At 35.3% G+C, this 23,994-nt stretch overlaps 1 protein-coding gene across 3 annotated transcripts in view; it reads left to right on the top strand.

Annotated features, from left to right (window-relative positions):
- AGMO (alkylglycerol monooxygenase) overlaps positions 1-23,994 on the top strand; it is a 359,152-nt gene that overhangs the window by 194,079 nt on the left and 141,079 nt on the right. For 2 of the 3 annotated variants that reach the window (XM_065938980.1, XM_065938981.1), the window contains exon 12: positions 3,403-3,508. In XM_065938980.1, the coding sequence (XP_065795052.1) occupies positions 3,403-3,508 (106 nt within the window). Of the gene's footprint in view, positions 1-3,402; positions 3,509-18,110; positions 18,234-23,994 lie in introns of those variants that run through there. The other variant, XM_065938982.1, reaches the window with a different exon arrangement.

Here is a 23,994-nt window from a genome sequence, read left to right as displayed (position 1 = left end):
GTATTTAAAGTTTTATGTTCTTTACCCTCATACAGTACAGTATAAAAAAAAAGTTTTTATTTTTATCATTTATTTTGTTTGGCTTTTCATCCCTACTTTTCTATACTAGAGATAAAATACATACTGAGCCACAAAAAAAAAAAAAAAAAAAAAAGAAAAACTGAGTCAGAAGGCCATCTGAAATAATAACCCAGATCCAAAGCATCAGGATCATATTTTAAGGATCACAATTCTATTGTTTGTATATACTTACTAAAATGATCAATCAGCCAATAGCAACAGTATACTGTTGTTTAATGAAGACTTTTTTATTTTCATGGATACAAATAAATAAGCTAAATAGCAGGCTATTGATTTTACTGCAATATATCCTAATGTATAGTAAGTTATGGTATGTGTTTATATAAATGTTTCCACTGCCTTTGGCCTTATTTAGGAACTCATACTGGATATAGGTATGTCATTGTGGAAAGGAAGTGAAATGTTGAAAATTTTCCTTTGAAACTGAGAACTAGATATGTTTGTTATTTAAGGCTGGGCTGGAAACTGTCAGTGGAGAAATGAAAGAGAAAGAAAGAAAAGGCATAAAGATTTGAAAGGAATTAATAAAACAATTAGAAAATTAATTTATATTAATCTAGAAATCTGAGTAGTGAATTAATTAGAAAATCCAAGGAATCTATAGGGAATTTATTCAAATTAATGGATGAATTTAGGAAAAGTTTTAAATAAATTATCAACTATATTTTTATATACTAGAAAATATAAAAACTTTATGCAAAAGATCAAATATATCAAATAACAAGAAAAAAAGTCCTAAAAAATGAGTACTATATCTCTAAACCATACATAAAACTACTGAATATTATGAAAAATAAAGAATTAAAAAATGGAGAGATACTATATTCATAGATTAGAGTACTCAATTTTGTGAAGATTACAATCACAGCAGTTGGTTTACATACTCAGTGCAATTTGAATTAAAATTATAAAAAGTTTCTTCTCTGTGGAATTTGACAGACTCTTTCTAAAAAATATATATATATATGGAAATGCAAAGCCCTAATAATAACCAACACGACCTTGAGATTTTTTTTTAATGGCAGGAGCTGAGCTACTGGCTATCAAGATATATTATAAATCTATAGTAATTAAACATGTTTTATTGGCATAAAGATTAGGACAGAGAATCTAGAAATAGATCTACGCATATATAAAGACTTGATTTCTGACAAAGTCATCCCTGCAGAGCTAATGGAAAAGGAAAAGGCTGTCTTTCCAATACATGGTCTTAGAAAAACTGGATCTCCACATAGGAATAAGAAATATAAACTTGACAAATAATTCACTCCATAAAAATTAATTCTGGTTTCAGGGGATTGTAGACTTTAAAGTGAGAGGAAAGTCAGTAGAGATTCCAGCAGATAGCATAGTAATATATGTCTATAACCTTGGAGTAGGTAAAAATATTGAATGGTCCACAACAATCCATAATATAGATAAAATTGGTGAATTAGGTTATAATATTATGAAAGTCAGTTCTTCAAAAATAAACTCTTAATAAGGCAGTAAAAAAATAAAATTTTGAGGTAGGAAAAGCTATTTGCAATTTTTTATAAACGTCAAAGATCTTATGTCAAAAATGTCTAAAATTAAAAGAATTGACAATACAAGCTGTGAAATGCTTACACTCTGAAGAAGGTGGTTTATATTGGGATACCTAATTTGAAGAATATTTGAGTATTTCATTAAATTTGGCTGTTCAATCCCAGGTGTATACTAACCAATACACCCAAAGGCATATAAAAGAATGTTCAGAAAGTATTGTTCGTAATAAACAAATGTGGCCAACAATCTAAATGTCCTTCCCGAGGTGAATGGATGCATGAATATTGGTCTATTCACACAAATCAGAATACTATGCACAAGTGAAGAATGAGCTGCTGCTATATGCAGAAATGTAGATGTATCTCACTAACAACACTGAAAGATATTACATACCAAAAAAGTGCACGTGATATAATCCCATTTACAAAAAATAGAAAAAAAGATAAAAGTAGAAAATAGTTTTTAGGAATTTATGCTAAATCAATAAAAATGTAAATAAAAAGGTAGGAGATGGTATGAGTACCATAAATGATAAACAACAGGTAGTGATTCTGCAACAGAATCACTGAAGAGGGTGGGACACTGAAGAGGTGAGATGTGCCTAGGGGTGCTAATGTTGAGTGGTATTATATGGCTGTTTATTTGTTGAAAGTCATTGAGCTGTATATTTCTGTTTTGTGTGTTTCTTCCTATGTATGTTCTAATTCACAATGTAAAAGGCCACAGAACACAAATAATAAAAATAAATTGTTTTAGAATAGAAATTTTAAAAAATAATAAAATAAAATAGAAATTTTATTTTCTGTTTTATCATTGAAAATTACCCAAATATCAATTTAAAAAGTTTATAGTGATGATACAAAATTATTTTACAAAGGGAAAAATTTCTTAACTTTTTGCACATACACAAAAATCATACTACTATATTCTAAATTAACCAAATAAAATATAGCTATATTATAATGATATTAGTTCAATAATATTTTGTTAGAAAATATACATCATAAAAATACCATTTGTCCTTTATGAAAATATTTAATTATACAGTAAGTGTTGATTGAATTCATTGTGAAGTTTATTTGAATCCGATAAAGCAGCTGTTCACTACTGCTATTACAAGGCAATTTACAACTGCCTATATGTGACCTTCAACTGTGTTTTAAATACACATACATACTTTATATATGTCAGAATTTGAGTTTCAAGAATTCTGTATTATAAAGAAAACATTCATCACAAAATTGTTGACCAAAATCTATATTCATGATACCTATAATATCAGATTTAGCAACATATTATCATGTTCCCAATATTTCACTATTCAAGCATTCATTATTTTAGAGTAGTTAACTATATCAGCCCTCCTAAGAAGTCATTTATTAAATGAATGAAGTATTAAGATATTGGGTGAATGAGGGGAGTCTAGCCTCTAAAGCCTAGAAATTTAGTTGTCTAATATTTTATTTATTAGTTGAAAATGTTTCACCCCAATTCATCAATGCTCAAACTAAGTAATACATTGATCAATAATAGATTTTCTTTAAAAAGATGCATTTTGTGTCTTAGTTTACTGCCTGTTTACAAACAACTTCAGAGGTACATGCTCCTTAAATATATTAAAATACTAGGTGTTTCTTGAAAATGAAAACAAGTTATTAATTATTAAATAATTGGTGAATTATTAATAATTAATAATTGTGAAAATAAATGCATTAATAAATCAATGCATTTTATTACATAACAGATAATAAAGAACATTCAAAGGTAACGCATGAAAATGACATTTTATTTCAGACCTAAGGCAGCTGCTCTGGAAACGTTCCGTTGCTTGGGGTTCCTAGTGCTCTGCAGAGCAGGTCATCTGAAGCCTTGCTTCTCTTCTTGGTCATTTGCTTTTGAGGTAAGACGTTTGCTTTAGATAGCTATAGCAGGATTAAAAATTGGTTGCATATTTAACTCATCCATTCAGCAATGTTTTTGTCTATTTATTCTGTGAGTAGTACATGTGGGAGATTTTTACCCATCCACTTACAGTACTTATTTGTTGTGTTCCCTTGAGCTAGTTTATATTGTTGAGTCTCAGTTTTTTGTTCTCTAAATTTGGATTGATATCATTAGCCTTCATAAAACAGTTGGACAAATTGCATCGCATGATGTTTACAAAGAAATTAGGCTATATAATTTTTTCTCAACAAGTAGTAAAAGTGATTTTTACAAAAAAGTTCTTGGCAGAGATTGTGCCATTTGAGACTTTTCTTTTTTAGGCTCTTAAGTGAAAATTGTGACTAAGATATTTTGTCCAAAAAAAAAGAGACATTTTGTCAAGTACCTGCAAGTTAATAATTCTTTAGAAATCAAATTATTAATGTCATTGAGATCTTTCTACAACTGAAAATAAGTTTAATTTGACCTTGTGTTGTTAGGATTAATACTTATCTTCTAAGAACTACATAGAAACTTTGAATACATATTTATGACTTAGATGTCTGTTTAAAATGTTATTTTTATCACTAATGCTTTAATGGACAAGGTTTTAGTCTTTTAAATTTAGGGTTATATCATTTAACTTTGGTACTAAGAAACCTGCCAACATCCCTGGAATGTGCGTTGTGTAACCTTATTTAAACATGAGACATAAATGCTAGCATTTTCTCCAATGTTAATGGAAAAATTGAAGTAGACACTTTCATAACCCAGTAACAGTTGTAAGTTGGGACCGACTGTTTGGAAGAGAAATCAGTGATATCTGTCAAATTGCAAATATTCTTACCCTTTCATCCAACACTTCTCTCCTAGGAATTTTTGCTACACAAATGATATATTCATACGTGTGTTAATTAATGTATATAGAATATTAATCATTTGTAATGGAATGCTGAAAACAGTCATTAACAATCATTAATGTCCTATTAAACCATTAATAGGAAACTGCTTAAAAATTATGGTTGACATAGTGAAGAATATGCATTTAGCAGTGGAAACAGGGAAGTCTTTAATACCAGTATGAGGCATTTATTAAAAATACATATATATTTGAGGCTGCTCCATCATATGTATGGCCTTCCCTAGTGGCTCAGCAGTAAAAAATCTGTCTGCAGTGCAAGAGATGTGGGTTTGATCCCTGGGTCAGGAAGATCCAAGAAAGTGGCAACCCACTCCAGTATTCTTGCCTGGGAAATCCCATGGACAGAGGAGCCAGGAGGGCTACAGTCCATGGCGTCACAAAGAGTTGGACATGACTTAGCAACTAAACAACAGTAACAACAGGTGTGTGTGTGTGTGTGTGTATAAATATATATATATATATATATATATATATAAAATGGGGAGAGAGAGAGAAGAAAGAAGGAGAGAATAAAATATGATACAGGAGAGTATGTATGAAGTATGTGAAGTGTGCTACTATACAAAGCACATTGTATAAAAATGAGGAAGGGGAGTAATATGCATATAAATATTTTTGTAAAAAAAATAATAAATATTTTTGTATGTTTGCAAATATTTCCATAAATATAATCAAGATTCTAATACATGGTTGCCTGTGGGAACGTGAACTGTGTGCCTCAAAGAAAGGACTAGAGGAAAGATTATTCATTAAGTTAATATTTTTGGTACCTTAAACTTTCTGAACCATGTAAATAAATTTCTGTTTTTAAAAATATCTCAATTAAAAATGATGAAGCATTAAATCTTAGAATCAGTATATTGGATATCATCTAGTCTATGTATTTAAATAGGTATTAAATAAAGTTTATATATCTACATATATTTTGTTTCTTGAGGTTACAACCCAAAATTGAAATGAATAAGCATAAACTGTACATGTTTAATGAAATTTAGAAATACAAATGCCAAAAAACCTTACAATCTAAAATCATAGCATTTTCACATTCTATAGAAGGGAAGATAATTGTAATTGTAGGGAGGAAACAGAGTAATTCAGCTTAATAAACCTACTCTTGGGTATATTGTGATAGTTTATCTTAAATGCTCCAAAACAATGACAGAATGTAGATTCTTAAGTTATCCATGTTGTAAATGTGAAAATATATGATTACAAAACACAGGTTTTTGATGGTGGGATGGTGAAGGGCAGTGTAGTGGATCCAACTTTTGAGTGGGATGAAATCTACGGTTGAAATGCTATCTCTTTACTTAAGTTAGTCAGTAAGTGAAAGTGAATTTAAGACTTGAGCCACATTGTCTAAATTTCATTCCTGGCTCAGGTACTTACTGGCTGTGTGTCCTTGGGCAGTTATTTGGTCACTTAAAGATTCTTAGCCTTAACTTCCTCATCTGTAAAGGGAGAAACTAATAATCTCTATCAAATAGGGTTTTGAGAATTAAACGTGACAATCTATGTAAGAGATTTAGTACAGTGCTTAACACATATTACATGCTTAATAAATGTTCAGCTCAGTTCAGTTCGGTCACTCAATCGTGTCTGACTCTTTGCAATCCCATGGACTGCAGCATGCCAGCCTTCCCTGTCCATCACCAACTCCCGGAGCTTACTCAAATTCATGTCCGTTGTGTCAGTGTTGCCATCCAGCCATCTCATCCTCTGTCGTCCCCTTTTCCTCCTGCCCTCAATCTTCCCCAGCATCAGGGTCTTTTCCAATGAGTCAGTTCTTCACATCAGGTGGCCAAAGTATTGGAGTTTCAGCTTCAGCATCGGTCCTTCCATTGAGTATTCAGGACTGATTTCCTTCAGGATGGACTGTTTGGATCTCCTTGCAGTCCAAGGGACTCTCAAGAGTCTTCTCCAACACCACAGTTCAAAAGCATCAATCCTTCAGCACTCAGCTTTCTTTATAGTCCAACTCTCACATCCATATATGGCTACTGGAAAAACCATAGCTTTGACTAGATGGACCTTTGCTGGCAAAGTAACATCTCTGCTTTTTAACATGCTAATGTTAAGTGCTATTATTATTATTTTATATGAATGTAAGCATCCCTTGAAATAATTCTTTGGTGTGTCACAAGATCCAAAATCAAGTTTGGGAACAACTGACATAGGGGTTGGGAAGGAACAACAATGTTGACCATAAAGTTATGGTTGTGAATTCTTAGCTTGATACTCAGTTTGTTGGACATTGGATTTTGTGCCTCAGATCATTTACCTGTAAGATAGGTTTAATGAGAACTAATGTGCATGGAACTTACACTATGTTCTAAATGGCATATTTGCATTATTCCATTTAGTCCTCATATCAAACTCATGATGTGGTAACTACTATTTATTTTTATAATGGCAGATGGAGTAACAGGTTGACTCACTGTTTGAATTCACCTAGATTGTATGCAAGGAAGTCAGGATACAACGCAGGCAGTCTGGCACCACAGCTCTTGATCACTGAGCAATGCTTTCTTCTGTGTATTGATAGCAGTACTCAGCTACCTGAAGAGGTTTAGATGAAATTTCAGATGCAATGTAGCAAAAGTACCTTGAAAACTGTGGAGAGCTAAAAGGTCTTATTGATATAACTGCAAAGTGTTTTGAAAAGGCTCGTGGTGTGAAAAAGTTGCCTCTGAATTATCTTTGGTTTATGATTCAAGGAAGGGAGGGCCATGGCAAAATATTTCCAGAAAGGCACACACCTGGCCACTTCTTCAAGAGCAGGTATTGCCTGTGATTTGCCACTAAAACATGTCCTTAAAGTGGTGTAATAATGATATCTACACCATGTGGCTTGGTGGAAAAATTGAGTGACACAAAGAACATAGGAAGCACTTGATACATTTTAGTTACCATTTTTCATATTACTATTATTATTGCTATAAAAAGTATTTGCACTACTGGTATCATCATTAAAATATACATGTAAAACCACTGAATTTCCAAAATTAAACCTGAATAAGTCTTCTGTGACTAGAGTTCAATAACTAGATGGTAAAGTCTAGACAAGTATTGTATTATCAACATTTTTTACCTGGGGAGCCTTTTTAAAGTTCAAAAAATTAAAAATTAAAAGCAGTTAGCAATTCTCATTTCTTAACTGTGAATTTCAAAATTGTGTTTTCCTCACACTTTTATATCTTACAAATTTATGTAAATCTTTGCCATTTATCAGAGTTTTACTAAACCAGTTCTTTGTACCTACAAGCTGTACAAAAACCTAATGAATGGCCTCAGTGACTCTATTCAGTATAAATTAAGAATGAGTGACAGGAGTAATTATCCTACAAGGACACAATGTTTTCATCAATTTTCCTTAAATTTATCACTAGAATAACTGACATTGAAGTAATTAATCCTGTCTTTCTTTTATAAATCAATGTCGTATATGTTGGCAACATCAGTTAGTAGCCCTATGACTTCTGCATTTGTCTCAGCGACTGGTGGCAGGTTGTTATATTGCTTTATTATGTAAGTCAAATTTCATAGGTGTGCATGACAACAGTTCTATACTAAACAGGCATACTGCCGGTCACACTTACAGTTAAAAACTCCTATACACAAGCATCCACAGACTGGAAAATTGACCTTAAATTATTTTTCACTTAGATTGCAAAAGAGCTCTTAGGTAATTACAAGTCAGAAATACAAAGTAAAATTTGAATCTGATTCTGTGACTTCCTATGAAAGTTTCTGTCCTCTTTAGCTTGGGTTCAGAGAACATCAAGTAAGGGTGTGGTTCTCTCGGTATTTATAAAAATTTACTGCTATACCAGTACACAGTGGTCTATCTAGTTTGTGCAATAATAAGTCTGTGCCCTTGACCATTTCTCTTTGGATAGGTCAATTGGTATCTTGACTGACTCACCTAATTTTTTCTTCGAAACTTGCTGTTTTATGGATAAGAAATTTGACAGGAAAGCAATCCTTCATTCTTCACTCATTTCTCACTCACATAAGCACTCACATTTTTCTTTTCTGTTGACTCAGGTAAAATTTTTCTATGATCACCTGTGAATTTGTGATAAATTTTATCAGTAAGCTTAAAGGTGTTTAACCTTACAGACACTTAAAGAGAAGATAGCAAGGTGAAAGATGAGTAGATATTTTTTTTTCATTTTATTTTATTTTTTTTTATTTTTCAGTGGGTTTTGTCATACATTGATGTGAATCAGCCATAGAGTTACACGAATTCCCCATCCCGGTCTCCCATCCCACCTCCCTCTCCACCCGATGAGTAGATATTTTGAGAAGTAGATAGGTATAATAGATAATGAGAAATACTTGTTTGCATATAGTTTAACACTATGTATATTTTGTTTCATGTAACTTTTTATTTAATTGAGGAGATAGTTTAGAATACTGGGGAGAAAACCATTGACTTTGAAGTCACACAAATCTAAGTGCCATCTCTATCTCTGCCAATTGGTTTTATGACCTTGAGTGATTATCTAAAATAACCACACCTTAGTTCCCTCCATGAAAAAGGAGAATAAAAAACATATGAAAGTTGGTTTTTATATTCAAAGGAGTAAGGAGATAGTCTGCAAAACCTACCATAATATCTGGCATGTAAGTAATAATTGTATCAACTTATCTATATCATATATACATACAAACTACATATACACATTTAAAATAATATTTTGAGGACTAGGTCATTAAAAGCAATGAAAACATGAACCTGAGAATATCTGCTTAATAGTTGATTCCAAAAGAACATGCAATGTCTATAAATTTAGACCTCAAAAAATTTTTAAATCTGATTTAGCTTTTTTGTTGAAATCATTAAGATGGAAGCATATCACTTTAAAAATGTCAGTGATTCAGTCATGTCTGACCCTTTGCAACCCTGTGGACTGTAGCCTTGTTCATGGAATTCTCTAGGCAAGAATATTGGAGTGGGTAGCCATTCTCTTCTCCAGAGGATCTTTATGACCCAGGGATAGAACCTGGAGCAGATTCTTTACCGTCTGAGCCGCCAGGGAAGCCCCATCATTTTTAAATGGTAAGCAGACTTGTATCTGCTGAAGATGCACACAAGAGGTGGGTAGGATTTGAAGAAGCAGAGGGGAAGGTGGAGAGCACTTGACTCAAGGGAGATTACAAGGGAAGGTCTAGAAGTGGGGGTGGCCATGAGCAGTCTGAGTGGTGAGATGATCCTCGTGACAAAAACCCAGATAAATAAATCCTTGCAGAAGACAGAACCAGCTTGCCTAATGCTCTAAGTGACAAAAAGAAACATTTATTCAATACTCGCTGATTGCCTGGGCTGGCAAAAGCAGAGAAAAAGCCTCGTCTTTATGGAGCTTGATTTTAATAAGTGTAGTGTTAATTTTAGATTTCTGGAAAAACTTACCACAAACTTAATCACTTAATACTAAACACATTCACTATCTAACAGTTTCCATAGATTGGGAGGTCAGGCTCTGTTTAAACTTCATACTCATCTCTCTGCTCTGGGTCTCAGAAGGCTGCATAGCAGGTGTCGGCTAGATTGTGTTTTCATCTTGAGGTTTAACTATGGAAAAATACACTTCCAGCTCTTTCAGCTTGTTGACAGAATTCACTGGTTTGCACTCATATGACTTAGGGCCTCACTTTCTGGGGCTTTTGACTGGAGGCTGCCCTGAGGTCCCTGAGGCCAGCTGTTGGTCCTGGTTGTGTGGGCCTCCTCCACATGACAGCCTACTTCATTAGACTCCAAGGAGAAACTCTCCCTTCAGGAAAGGCTCAGACCTTCTTTTAAAGGCTTTCACCTGTTACAACTAGGCTCATCCAGGATCAGTTAAGTTCAGTGGCTCAGTCATGTCCGACTCTTTGCGACCCCATGGACACAGCATGCCAGCCTTCCCTGTCCATCACCGACTTCCGGAGCTTACTCAAACTCATGTCCATTGCATAGGTGATGCTATCCAACCATCTCATCCTCTGTTGTAACCTTCTCCTCCTACCTTCAATCTTTCCCAGCATCAGGATCTTTTCCAATGAGTCAGTTCTTTGCATCAGGTGGCCAAAGGATTGGAGTTTCAACTTCAGCATCAGTCCTTCCAATGAATATTCAGGACTGATTTCCTTTAGGATGGACTGGTTGGATCTCCTTGCAGTCCAAGGGACTTTCGAGAATCTTTTCCAGAAACACAGTTCAAAAGTATCAATTTTTCGGTGCTCAGCTTTCTTTATAATCCAACTCTCATATCCATACATGACCACTGGAAAAACTATAGCTTTGACTAGATGGACCTTTGTTGGTGAAGTAATGTCTCTGCTTTTTAATATGCTGTCTAGATTGGTCATGGCTTTTCTTTTAAGGAGCAAGCGTCTTTTAATTTTATGGCTGCAGTCACCATCTGCAGTGATTTTGGAGTCCAAAAAAATATTTCCACTACTTTCCTTCTTGCTTGCTGAATTCCAGGCATGTGCAGTGCTCTAGGAATGTGCTCACTCTACCCTGTCTTGAAACTTTGCTCTTGATTTTGCCTTTACCTGTTGTTTCCCAGGAATCCACCTCCCATTTCCCCTCATATTCGTTCTGAACTGAAACACCACCACCCTTCCTTGGGCACCATTTTTGTTGTTATTTTCTAATTTTGCCTCCTCTCCTCCTGATTTGTTTTTCACTTTAATATTTATCATTATCTAATATATATATGTATGTTTTATAAATATAATATTTATAAAATTCAGCAAGCAAGAAGGAGAGTAGTGGAATATATCTATTTAAATATATAAATATGTATAATATTAACACACACACATATACAAACATATATATGTTTGTCTGAGTTATTGTCTGTACCTTCTCTGTGACACACAGAACCTTACGTGGCCCCATGATTCTCTCCACTGCTGTTTATGACCTGTCAGCCTGTATACTCCCTTCCCCCAGAATGTGGGTGAGACTTGTTCATGCTTCTGGCCAATAGAATATGGTCAAGCCTCTTTAACACCTATTTATTGATTAAGTAACTATTGAGTGGACACTGACACTCCCTACTTGATAGCTGTTACTCACCAAAATGGAGGAGAGCAAGTTGCTGGAATTTTCACCTGACATAGAATTCTGAATTTTGAGTGACTTCAAATGACAAGCCATGGGTAGTCAGAAGTCCCTTGTTATCCAAATGGCTGATTAAAATACATGCATCAGAAAGTGAAGAGAGGCTTAGCAGTTCTTAGTATCACATTTCATCAGTCTTCCTTTCTTCTTTTTTTTAAAGTAGCATTCAACCTTCTTTGGTGTTTGAGTTATCTATTTCTATATATAAAAAAGAACCCAAAACTTAATGGCTTAAAATAATGAAGATTTATTATTTCTCACAATTCTGTGGTATTTCCACTGCTGCTTTAATGTAGACTTATTCATCAGATTATAGTCAGCTTAGGGGTCAGCTGTGCTGGGCATACACAGGGTCACATAAGGGGGCTCCATTTTGGCTGTTAGTGGGAACACCTTTACTTTCACTCCATGAGACCTCTCACTTAGACCAGGTTTTTAACGTGGCAGTTTCAGGATCATGACGATGGAATCTGCCACACTTCTTGGAGCCCAGGATCTGAAACTCATAAAGTGTCATTCCTGCCATATCCATGGGTCAAAGAACATCACCAGGCCAGTCACTGTTCAAGGAGTGCAAAAATAGACTCCATCTCTTGATTAGAAGAATAGTCAATTATAAGAGTATGCATGGATTTATGGCCATTGTCCAGTCTACCACACATGGATTTTATATTATATAGGTTATGATAATTGCTATATCACAGGACATAGACATGTTTGTCTGAAGACATCTTAGTTGGTTTTTTTCAGCTATACACCTGGCCTCATAATGAATGTACAGAATAGACTGCACCCAAATTTTAATCATGAAATACATGCTAGTCTACCATAAACTTACTTATGGATTTAAGGGGGAAAATAACACACATACACACACACACACACACTGACTTATGAACATTCATAGTATACCGTTTTGACTAATCTATTTTAATATTATTCAAGCCTCAAATATTTTATCGACTATACAGAGGTTGCATTTATGAATTATAGTTCTATGTTTTAAATAATACTTTCTTCATATCAGTTCATAACTTTTTCCATTATATAGTATTTATTATGCACTAAATCATATAGTAGTAGCTTTTAAAACAATAAAATTAAAGCCACCCACCTTAAAACTAAATGTTACAATACCAGTGAGGTGTCATTAACACTGTGACCTGCTACCTGGGTGATCCTGCTCTATTTCACTCTCCCACACATACCGCCATTGTTCTCTACTGTGTGTTTGCATTGCCATGCTTTTTTTCTAAACAAACTCCAATTTTTTCATATATTCTTGAATTTATCACTAAACAATATTTAATTTATTTAAAAACTTCTTGAGTATAATACAATGATACCATGTTATACATAGTTTCCTGCAAGTTCTTTTAATTTACTGAATATCTTCTTTGAAAAATGTATCCTTTTAGTTGCATGTGGTTGTAGATTATATACATTTTATATGACTATATCCAGTATCCATTCTCCAGTAACTGCTTCCAGCTTTTACAATGCTACAGTGAAAATCCATGTACACATCTAGTGAACATGAAATATATATAGTTTCTCTAGGGTTATACAGCTGGATATGGAATTGCTGGATTATAGGAAATGTAGCCTGATTTCATTCTTAAGAGAATGCAAATTTGTTTTCCAAAGTGATTTTAAAATTTACCGCTGAGAGAGTATACATTCCCTCTCCACAATTGAAACTGTCAGATATCTTAACTTTTGTTCATTTTGGAGATTAAATGATTTCTCAGTATATTCCTAATTACTATTCTTTTGCTTATTACTGAGGATGGCCATTATTCCATCTTTATTGGTTATTTATATTTTCTTTTCCAGTGATATGCACTTGTATGTCATTACCCATTTCCCTATTCAGCTGTTATTTAGTTCTTCTGCTTTTAAAAACTTGTATGTAGGATACCATTCCTTCATCACATTTGTTAAAAAGCATTCCCTAGCTTGTAGTTTGTCTCTCTGCCCCTGTATTGAACTCAGATGGATTTTATTTCAATAGAGTGAAAGTGAAAGTGAAGTCGCTCAAGTTGTGTCCGACTCTTTGCGACCCCATGGACTGTAGTCTGCCAGGCCCCTCCATCCATGGAATTTCTCAGGCAGGAATACTGGAATTCGTTGCCCATATAATTGTACACTACAAATCATTCATTATTACTAATTCAGATAAATATATACTTTTCCCTATACATAGTGCTAAATATATCCAGCTACAGTTCTTGCTGTAAGTACTAGCCTAAGTCTATGTGAATCTTATCTATAATTATGAAAAAATATAAAACTAACATATAATGTGAACTTTAATTCCACAATCATGACTTCTTTATAAATATTTATTGCCTGTTCACCAAATTTGGAAAACTCAGCAGTGGTCACAGGACTGGAAAATGTAGGTTTTCATTCCAATCCCAAAGAAAGGCAATGCCAAAGAATGCTCAAACTACCACACAATTACACTCATCTCACATGCTAGTAAAGAAATACTCAAAATTCTCCAAGCCAGGCTTCAGCAATAAGTGAACCATGAACTTCCAGATGTTCAAGCTGGTTTTAGAAAAGGCAGAGAAACCAGAGATCAAATTGGCAACATCCGCTGGGTCATCAAAAAAGCAAGAGAGTTCTAGAAAAACATCTATTTCTGCTTTATTGACTATGCCAAAGTCTTTGACTGTGTGGATCACAATACACTGTGGAAAATTCTGAAAGAGATGGGAATACCAGACCACCTGACCCGCCTCTTGAGAAACCTGTATTCAGGTCAGGAAGCGACAGTTAGAACTGGACATGGACCAACAGACTGGTTCCAAATAGGAAAAGGAGTATGTCAAGGCTGTATATTGTCACCCTGCTTATTTCACTTATATGCAGAGTACATCATGAGAAATGCTGGACTGGAAGAAGCACAAGCTGGAATCAAGATTGCCGGGAGAAATATCAATAACCTCAGATATACAGATGACACCAGCCTTATAGTAGAAAGTGAAGAACTAAAGAGCCTCCTGATGAAAGTGAAAGAGGAGAGTGAAAAAGTTGTCTTAAAGCTGAACATTCAGAAGACTAAGATCATGGCATCTGGTCCCATCACTTCACGGCAAATAGATGGGAAAACAGTGGAAACAGAGGCTGACTTTATTTTTCGCGCTCCAAAATCATTGTGGATGGTGATTGCAGCCATGAAATTAAAAGATGCTTGCTCCTTGGAAGGAAAGTTATGACCAACCTAGACAGCGTATTAACAAGCAGAGACATTACTTTACCAACAAAAGTCCATCTAGTCAAGGCTATGGTTTTTCCAGTAGTCATGTATGGGTGTGAGAGTTGGACTATAAAGAAAGCTGAGCGCCGAAGAATTGATGCTTATGAACTGTGGTGTTGGAGAAGACTCTTGAGAGTCCCTTGGACTGCAAGGAGATCCAACCAGTCCATCCTAAAGGAGATCAGTCCTGCATGTTCATTGCAAGGACTGATGCTGAAGCTGAAACTCCAATACTTTGGCCACCTGATGTGGAGAGCTGACTCACTTGAAAAGGCCCTGATGCTGAGTAAGATTGAGGGCAGGAGGAGAAGGGGTCGACAGAGGATGAGATGGTTGGATGGCATCACCAACACAATGGACGTGGGTTTGGGTGGACTCTGGGAGTTGGTGATGGACAGGGAGGCCTGGCGTGCTGCAGTTCAGGGGGTCGCAAAGCATCGGACACAACTAAGTGACTGAACTGAACTGACTGAAATTTTAAATACATCTATCAGAATTTCTTGTATCCTATTTTAGGAGAGAGTACTCAAACTTAAATTTAATTCAAAATCTTTACATCACTGAAAAACTGCTAAAATGTACTGGAATTCTTCTGTATCTATGATGCTATGTTACAGAGAATAGGTGGCTTCTATTAAACAACCCAGTTATTAGCCACTACTTTCTGTTCAGTAGCTATTTATCCTTGAGCGTCCCTGGTAGCTCAGTCAGTAAAGAATCTGCCTGCAGTGCAGGAGACCTGGGTTCAATCCCTGGGTCAGGAAGATCCCCAGGAGAAGGAAATGGCAACACACTCAAGTATACTTGCCTGGAAAATCCTATGGACAGAGTAGCCTGGAGGGTTATAGTCCATGGGGTTCCAAGAGTTGGACACAACTTAGCGACTAAACCATCACTAGCTGTTAATCCAGAAGGTGAATGTAAGCCGCTGCACCAACCAGATCACAGTTCCAGACAGTAAAACCTTGTGTACTCTGTGAAATAAGAAATTTGAAAACTACTTATATGTGACATATAAGAGAATATATTTTATAGGACATAAGAGAGTTTTATTTTGAGGAAAATATGCAATAGCCACAGAATAGAATACAGAAAACACACATTGATATTATTAGCAAATTTCCTTTAGATTTTTTAATGTGTTCATATAATAAACTTTGACTGTGTGGATCACAACAAACTGGAAAATTCTTAAAGAGATGGGAATACCAGACCACCCAACCTGCCTCCTGAGAAATCTGTTGCAGGCCAGGAAGGAACAGTTAGAACTAGACATGGAACAGCAGACTGGTTCAAAATTGGGAAAGGAGTACGTCAAGGCTGTATATTGTCACCCTGCTTATTTAACTTACATGCAGAGTACATCATGAGAAACACTGGACTGGATGAAGCACAAGCTGGAATCAAGATTGCCAGGAGAAATAGCAATAATCTCAGACATGCAGTTGGATGACACTACCCTTATGGCAGAAAGCGAAGAACTAAAGAGCCTCTTAATGAAAGTAAAAGAGGAGAGTAAAAAAGCTGGCTTTCAGCATTCAGAAAACTAAGATCATGGCATCCAGTCCCATCACTTCATGGCAAATAGATAGAGAAGCAATGGAAACAGACTTTATTTGGGGGCCTCCAAAGTTATTACAGGTGGTGACTGCAGCCATGAAATTAAAAGACGCTTGCTCCTTGGAGGAAAAGCTATGACCAAACTAGACAGCATATTAACATTAGAGATATTAATTTGCTAACAAAGGTCTGTTGAGTCAAACCTATGGTTTTTTCAGTAGTCATGTATGGATGAGAGAGTTGGACTATAAAGAATGCTGAGCACTGAAGAATTGATGATTTTGAACTGTAGTGTTGGAGAAGACTCTTGAGAGTCCCTTGGACTGCAAGGAGATCCAATCAGTCCATCCTGAAGGAGATCAGTCCTGGGTGTTCATAGGAAAGACTGATGCTGAAGCTGAAGCTCCAGTCTTTTGGTCACCTGATGCAAACAACTAACTCATTGGAAAAGACCCTGGTGCTGGGAAAGATCGAAGTTGGGAGGAGAAGGGGACAACAGAGGATGAGATGATTGAATGGCATCACCAACTCAACAGACGTGAGTTTGAGTAAGCCCCTGGAGTTAGTGATGGACAGGAAGGCCTGGCATGCTGCAGTCCATGGGTCGCAAAGAGTCGGACACGACTGACTAACTGAACTGAACTGATAATAAACCTTTCCATTCTTCTGTCTTCATCTCTAATTCAGATTAAGTATTACAGCCACTTTCTTTTGACATGTTTTTATTCTTTCATTTTCCCTTATAATCCTTGTATATTTAGCATCTAAAGATATGCATATTTCAGGGAATATTATCACACACAAATAGCAAATATTCTGCTCCAGGTCCTATGCAGAGAGCTTTATGTGTGAAACCTCATGCACAGTGCATATGTGTCTCTAATGTCCATTCATTTACAGTTCTATCAGAGTACTTAAAAAATAATTAATGCATTGAATGCATAGCAGGCTAAGTAGCAAGTGAAAATAACCTAATTAGGATGTGTTATAGGAGGCCCCTTTAAAAAAAGATGTTCTGTGTTTTTTCTAGAAATAATTTCTTTTTCTTTCTACAAAATACTTAGTAAACAAAATAATATTAAAATATGCTACTGCTCTTTTGTTTTATGATAGGAGGAAGAGACATTTGACACTGGATTGTAGATGAGCACATTAAAATTCCTGAAATTTACTGACCCTTGTGTAGGATTTCAAAATTTTGAATCTACGTATGAGAAAATGTTAATCTATAATAGTTTTCTATCTATCATCTTATTCTGTAAAGATGGTTAAAAATTAAGAGGTATAAATATATCTTATATTTTACCCACCCATCCCTTTTCCCTTAGGCTTTTATTTAAAAAGTATAAGCATGGACATCTAAGAAGTATGGTTGCTTTTGCAAATACTATAGCTTCAAGGACATTTTCACCATCAAGCACTTTTTACCCATCTTTTAATATTATGTATATTATGAACAACACTATTAATAATTTTATGTATTTCTGTTAACTTATACTCAAATCATCAGAGCATACGTTCTTTAAGGAGAATTTTATCTAAGAATATATTGAGTTTTTTAGAAAATATATTTTATAAAGTACATTTCTCTCTGTATAGTTTTTGTTTGTTTACTTGGTCTTCATTTTCTGCCTGCTTAACTTTTCTTGTTTGAAAATAAGAGTGCCCAAATTAGATTAACCACAAGAGCAAATATGTTGAATTTTTTTCAGTATCACAAACTTTGGAATTCTGAGTGACTTCTAAAATGGATATCATCTCTCTTAATTATATTGCTTAGATAAAAACAGAAGTTTAGGAATGTTAGAAGTCTAGCGCTCTGCATCGCCCCTCCCTGGTTCAGTGGAACCAGCTTCTGTCCTGGTGAGTCACATAACTCTACATTTTTCATGGCTATCCTTTTACCTGCCTTATTTGTGGGCGTAACCTACCAATGTCAGCATAGTGAATTACGAGCAGCAGCTTAAGGTAAACATCATTTACTCATAAGTAATTATTTCCACATCACCTTGGTTTTTGACTTGGCATTAAGAAGAAAGAAAAAAAAAGAAATCCCGTCCCTTTTTGTAATCACCTGTCATACATTTGAAATAACAAAGAGCCTCGAATTCTGCCTTCTCTAGCCTGAGTGTGCCATGCGCTGTGCTATGATTTATGACCTGAGCATCCGACACCCTCCATGCACTAACAAGATTGCCCGCTGCGTTTGAAATGTACCACACCCCCCCCAATGAAAGCAAACACAGTCTTGTGGTATAAAGCCTTGTCTGCATGCAAGGAATTAAACACATACAAGTTCTAATTTTTAGTCTTTCTTTTGGCGTTTCCTTTAAGAATGGCTAAAATAAGATCCATAGGTGAACAGGATTTCATATACTAGATGAGGGCTCTAAGGGGAATCCTGACCCCAAGAAAAAGGTGCAGGGAAATTTGGCAGAATGTCAACATGGTTTCCACTAGTACATGACAGGGACTCATTATGGGCTTGCTGTTGCCTGTGAGCTGGTTTCACTACCATCAACTAAGAGGCCAGAATGCCTGGTTCCAGATGCTCTTGCCAATTGACCGTAAAATTGCTATGCATTTCTGGCCAAAACTGAGATTTTAAAAACTCCCCTCCCCCCTCCCCTCAACACCCTAACCCCCAATTCCCTCTAAAAAGCTGCTCATTATTCTTCCTTTGCCCCCTGATCTCAGCAAAAGAAATACTTCTGGAATCAATTAGAAATGTCTGCCCTTGATGAGGTTTGCACGTGAGTTTGGAGTTGTGAGGCTTTGATAGTGGCAGCCAACAGCTGCAGTTTCAGGTGGTAAAATCTAAGAAGGAATTTTCCAGGGTTTATTTACCATCATAAAAATTTTAAAAATAGGCAAGACACGTTAGGAGACTGACTCCTATGCCTTTGAAAGTGAAGTTAAATTTGGATCTTATATTTGTTTTATCCACAATGAGCAAGATGGAGCTCCGATTGGGTGTATCTTTTCATTCCTTTAATAGATTGTGCCAAATGATTTTAAATTCTGGAGACAGGGATCTCCTTTCTGAAGGTAATAGTAAAAGAACATCTGTTATTTCTTCTGTCATATTAATTGTTTGACAAGTAAAGATAGTCGAGGTTAATGGAAATCAGAACCCACCTTCCGAGTATAAGGTGAATTGGTGTAATACATTTGCCTACTCTTTTTCTCTCTAGCTATATGTGTATATAAGTTATTTAATTAAAAAAACTGCAATAAGAACTTTTTCCTTTATAAATATAGTTATTTAGTAAGTTTTTCTTAGTTCTTATTTGATAAGATACTATCAACTTCTTTTTTTTATTTATGTGTTCAACTAAAACACATCAGCTATATGAGCATGAAAATGAGATGAGTTTTCTAAAGCCAAACTAAAAGGCATAGTAACACAGGTATCCAAACTGTCACCTGGCACAAGTCCTTTTCTTTCCTTGAGTACATGACATGCTTCCTGGAAGCCTGCTTTTGTTTCTCCCACTGGCTAAAAAGCAGAAACAATTTCAGGCACTAAAATTTTCAATCATGCCTTTAAGAAATGCTATCAAACTTTTGTTTTCCTCTATGGTGGTGGTGGTAGTTTAGTTACTAAGTTGTGTCTGACTCTTTGCGACTCCATGGACTGTAGCCCTCCAGGCTCCTCTGTTCATGGGATTTCCCAGGCAAGAACAGTGGTATGGGTTTGCCATTTCATTTTTCTCAGAGAATCACCATTAAATACAGAATTTTAGCTCCCAGAACAACCTAGTCTACAGTTAAATGGAACTGTAAGCACCTGTTATTTCCTCTTAATGTAATGTGGTTTCTATTTACATAATGATGGTGGGGTTTGAGAAGGAATTTTATGTCTATTTCTCTGATAGTATCTTCATAGTTAAAGGCAATAGAGATAAGTTTAAATTTGAATTTTTATGAGAACTCTCTCCACATGTCCTGACATCTGCCTACCAACCAGTCTGGTTTCTAGGTTGAAATATATTAGTTAGTAGAACTAAATGAATAAATGACTGAATTATCAAGTGTACCTAAAATATTATACAATTTTATTATATTTGTAGAATAACTTTAGTTTTTCAGTAGGCTGAAAAACAGTTACATAGAATATCTAATGTCACATGTATGACACAATGTAATGAAGGTAAAAAAGATACATATATTTTGCCTAATAGTTTCCTGGGTAAATTAGCATATCACCAGCAACAATAACAAAAAGAAACAAGGCTGAACAACTTAATTACCATCTTTCAAAAACAATGCCTCATTCCTTCTCAATATCCTCCATATGCTCTTCATGTTATTGGTAAGCCAAACTTCCTTTTATTGAGCAAAATAAAATAAAACAAAAACTCTATATGTAGTCTCTAACAACGTTCTAAAAGTTACTTCCCTGTGATCAACTTGTTACAGAAAGGAAAAGGTGACTAATTTATTCCTTTTCTCTGAGATGAAATGTCCCATGCACCAACTTTTTCTAAATATGTTCAAATCTAAAAGCAAAATCCAGCTATTTGGTAGTAAACCCATTGACAGTTGAAACATTCTCTTCAAGGAGGAAGAAAACTATCAAATAGGAGGCTTCCTTGAAGGGATCAGATAAGACTGCAAACCTGGTAATAACCGTTTGGACATGCAATCTCAGAAAAGCACTGTAGCTGATGGAGGATTATCACCTGACACCCTTGCTTATGATTCCTAAGTTTGCTTTCTCAGTGGTATTCTCTTCTCTTTATGCTTACATAAAGGATCCAGAAGTTAGCTGATACAGATTAAAAACTATATGCGTTTTCAAGAGTTTACACTGTATTTCAAACTATTTCTTCCAAAATTAAGTAGTTAATTAGGTATGTAAGGAATTTGATCTAGTGTGCAGCATAGGAGGGTACTCTGTTTTAAACTGTGTTTAAATACGTGTAACTCTATGGCTGATTCATATCAGTGTATGACAAAACCCACTGAAAAAGAAAAAAAAAAGAAAAAAAAAAGAAATAAACTGTGTTTGGTTATGACAGTGTCTGACACTGGTTCAGCCTAGCTTTGTACAAGCATTTAAAATACTGTGATGAGATGGAGAAAAAATGGCATCAGATTCCAGACTCATAGCTGTTATGAATTAACAAGGTGAGCAAAGCCCATTAGTTCTTAGTTTCATTATCTGTAAAGTCAAGGGAATGAAGTCCATTTCTAAAGTTACTTCAATGTTAAAGGTTTCAAACTGTGTACTTTAAAAAGAAAAGCAGATAAAATAGATGCTATTGTTTTACATTCATAAGATTAATTCACTAATAAGAATGGGATTCTGAGGAATCTTTGGGAAATGAAGAACTGAGTCTATGAGATTTTTCTGTACATGATATGTGAGAACATAAGAGACAGGGCAGAGAAAATAATAATCTGAATTATGCTTTGTGAGAATTTAACTGCACCTACATATAATCACCACTGTGCCCTTTTCAACCTACAAAATCACTCCCAATGAATGCCTAATCAAAATAGATTTCAAAAGTTTGCTTTTTGTAAATCCATTTCCCAGACAAGGTACCTTACTGATGAAGATAGAGCTCAGAAGGTTTCCAAGCCACTAGAAATGGATCAAGTCATTGGATTGTAACCTGTAACAAATTTGTAAATGGGAGAACACTGGTTATTGAAATGCTAAAATCAGTACCAGTGATAAAAACTTACAAGTCTTTAGGGCTCTCTGAGAAAGGCTGTGTCAAAAAACTGATAATAATTGTGCATAGAGAGTGATACCAACATTCAGCAAAATTCTTATTGTCATTGTGCCTAGAGAAAAAGCAACCAGAGTAATATATTCCTTCCATTTTGTTCTCCTAAAGTGTTAATTATAATTCACTGAGGTGTCACTCACAGAAAAAAGTCTCAATGTGAGGCACACGAGTGGTTTACAATAAGCACATGGAAGTGTTTAATCAAAATACATTAGGTAGATAATTTAGAAAAACTTTGTTTGCTCTTCCATTATTTTGTTAGTGATGTATGTAAATCGCAGTGCAAAAAAATTTTCCTCAGCTTGCTAAATACTCTTCAGATGATTGCTGAAAGCTGTGGATAATTTTTCATTAGATTTACATTACTTTAAAACCAACAAGAAAACTAGGATCATGGCATCTCATCCCATCACTTCATGGCAAATAGATGGGGAAGCAATGGAGACAGTGACAGAATTTATTTTTGGAGGCTCCAGAATCACTACAGCTGGTGACCACAACCATGAAATTAAAAGACACTGGCTCCTTGGAAGAAATGCTATGACCAACCTAGATAGCATATTAAAAAGCAGAGACATTACTTTGCCAACAAAGGTCCATCTAGTCAAACCTATGGTTTTTCCAGTAGTCATGTATGGATATGAGAGTTGGACTATAAATAAAGCTGAACACCGAAGAATTAATGCTTTTGAACTGTGGCCCTGGAGAAGATTCTTGAGAGTCCCTTGGACTGCAAGGAGATCCAACCAGTCCATCCTAAAGGAAATCAGTCCTGAATATTCATTGGAATGACTGATGTTGAAGCTGAAACTCCAATATTTGGCTACCTGGTGTGAAGGGCTGACTCATTTTAAAAGACCCTTATGCTGGGGAAGATTGAAGATAGGAGGAGAAGGGGATGATGGAGGATGAGTTGGTTGGATGGCATCACCAACTCGATGAACATGAATTTGAGCAAGCTCTGGGAGTTGGTGATGGACAGGGAAGCCTGGCATGCTGCAGTCCATGGGATCATGAAGAGTTACACACGACTGTGTAACTGAACTGAACTGAACCAACAAATAAAATGGTAGACTGATTTCAGTCTACAATGGTACTTTTAGCTCAGTCTTATTTCATTATTCCAGAGGAAAATCTTCATATGAAGATCAGGGCAATTCTTTCCTTATGGTTAACTCCAGTAGTAATGGCCCTGAAAAAGTATGTTATCTGGCTACAAATACATAAATGTTACAAAATAGCAAATGAAAGGGACTCTAGCCAAAGCTATAGTAAATTAATACATGTTTGAGAATACCTGTTCACAGAGTATTAACACATAGAGTTACAATTAACTCTATGTCACAATTAACCATAGAGTATATTTCAGATATAAATATGACACCACCAAAGACACTAATACAACCTCAATAACTGACCCTAAAGAAATGGAGATCTATGAACTGTGAAAGAATTTAGAACAATCTTTTAAAGGAAGTTTAGTGAACTACAAGAAACCACAGAAACTAAACAGAGCTATCAAAACAATGTGTGATCAAAATGAGAAGTTTGACCAGGAAGTAGCAACCATCAAAACAAAACAAAACAAAAAAAAGCAACAGAAAAACTAGAGTTGAAAATTACTAAACCTGAACTGAAGAATTCAATAGAGGGTTTCAAGTTAGATGTGACCACACAGAAGAAAGATTAAGCTACCTAGAGGACAAGATAGTTGAAATTATGCAGTCAGAGGGTCAAAAAAAAGAAAAAGTGAAGAAAGCCTGCTATGACAATGGGAATTATGGGATGCAATGCACATATATAATATTTGCATTATGGGCATTCCAGAAGGAGAAGACAAAGATAAAGAGAT

This window comes from Muntiacus reevesi, chromosome 6, assembly GCF_963930625.1.
Source record: "Muntiacus reevesi chromosome 6, mMunRee1.1, whole genome shotgun sequence".
In the NCBI taxonomy this organism is placed as follows: Eukaryota; Metazoa; Chordata; class Mammalia; order Artiodactyla; family Cervidae; genus Muntiacus; species Muntiacus reevesi.
Note: the sequence above shows the minus strand (reverse complement) of the source record. Positions and strands in the feature narration are given on the sequence as shown.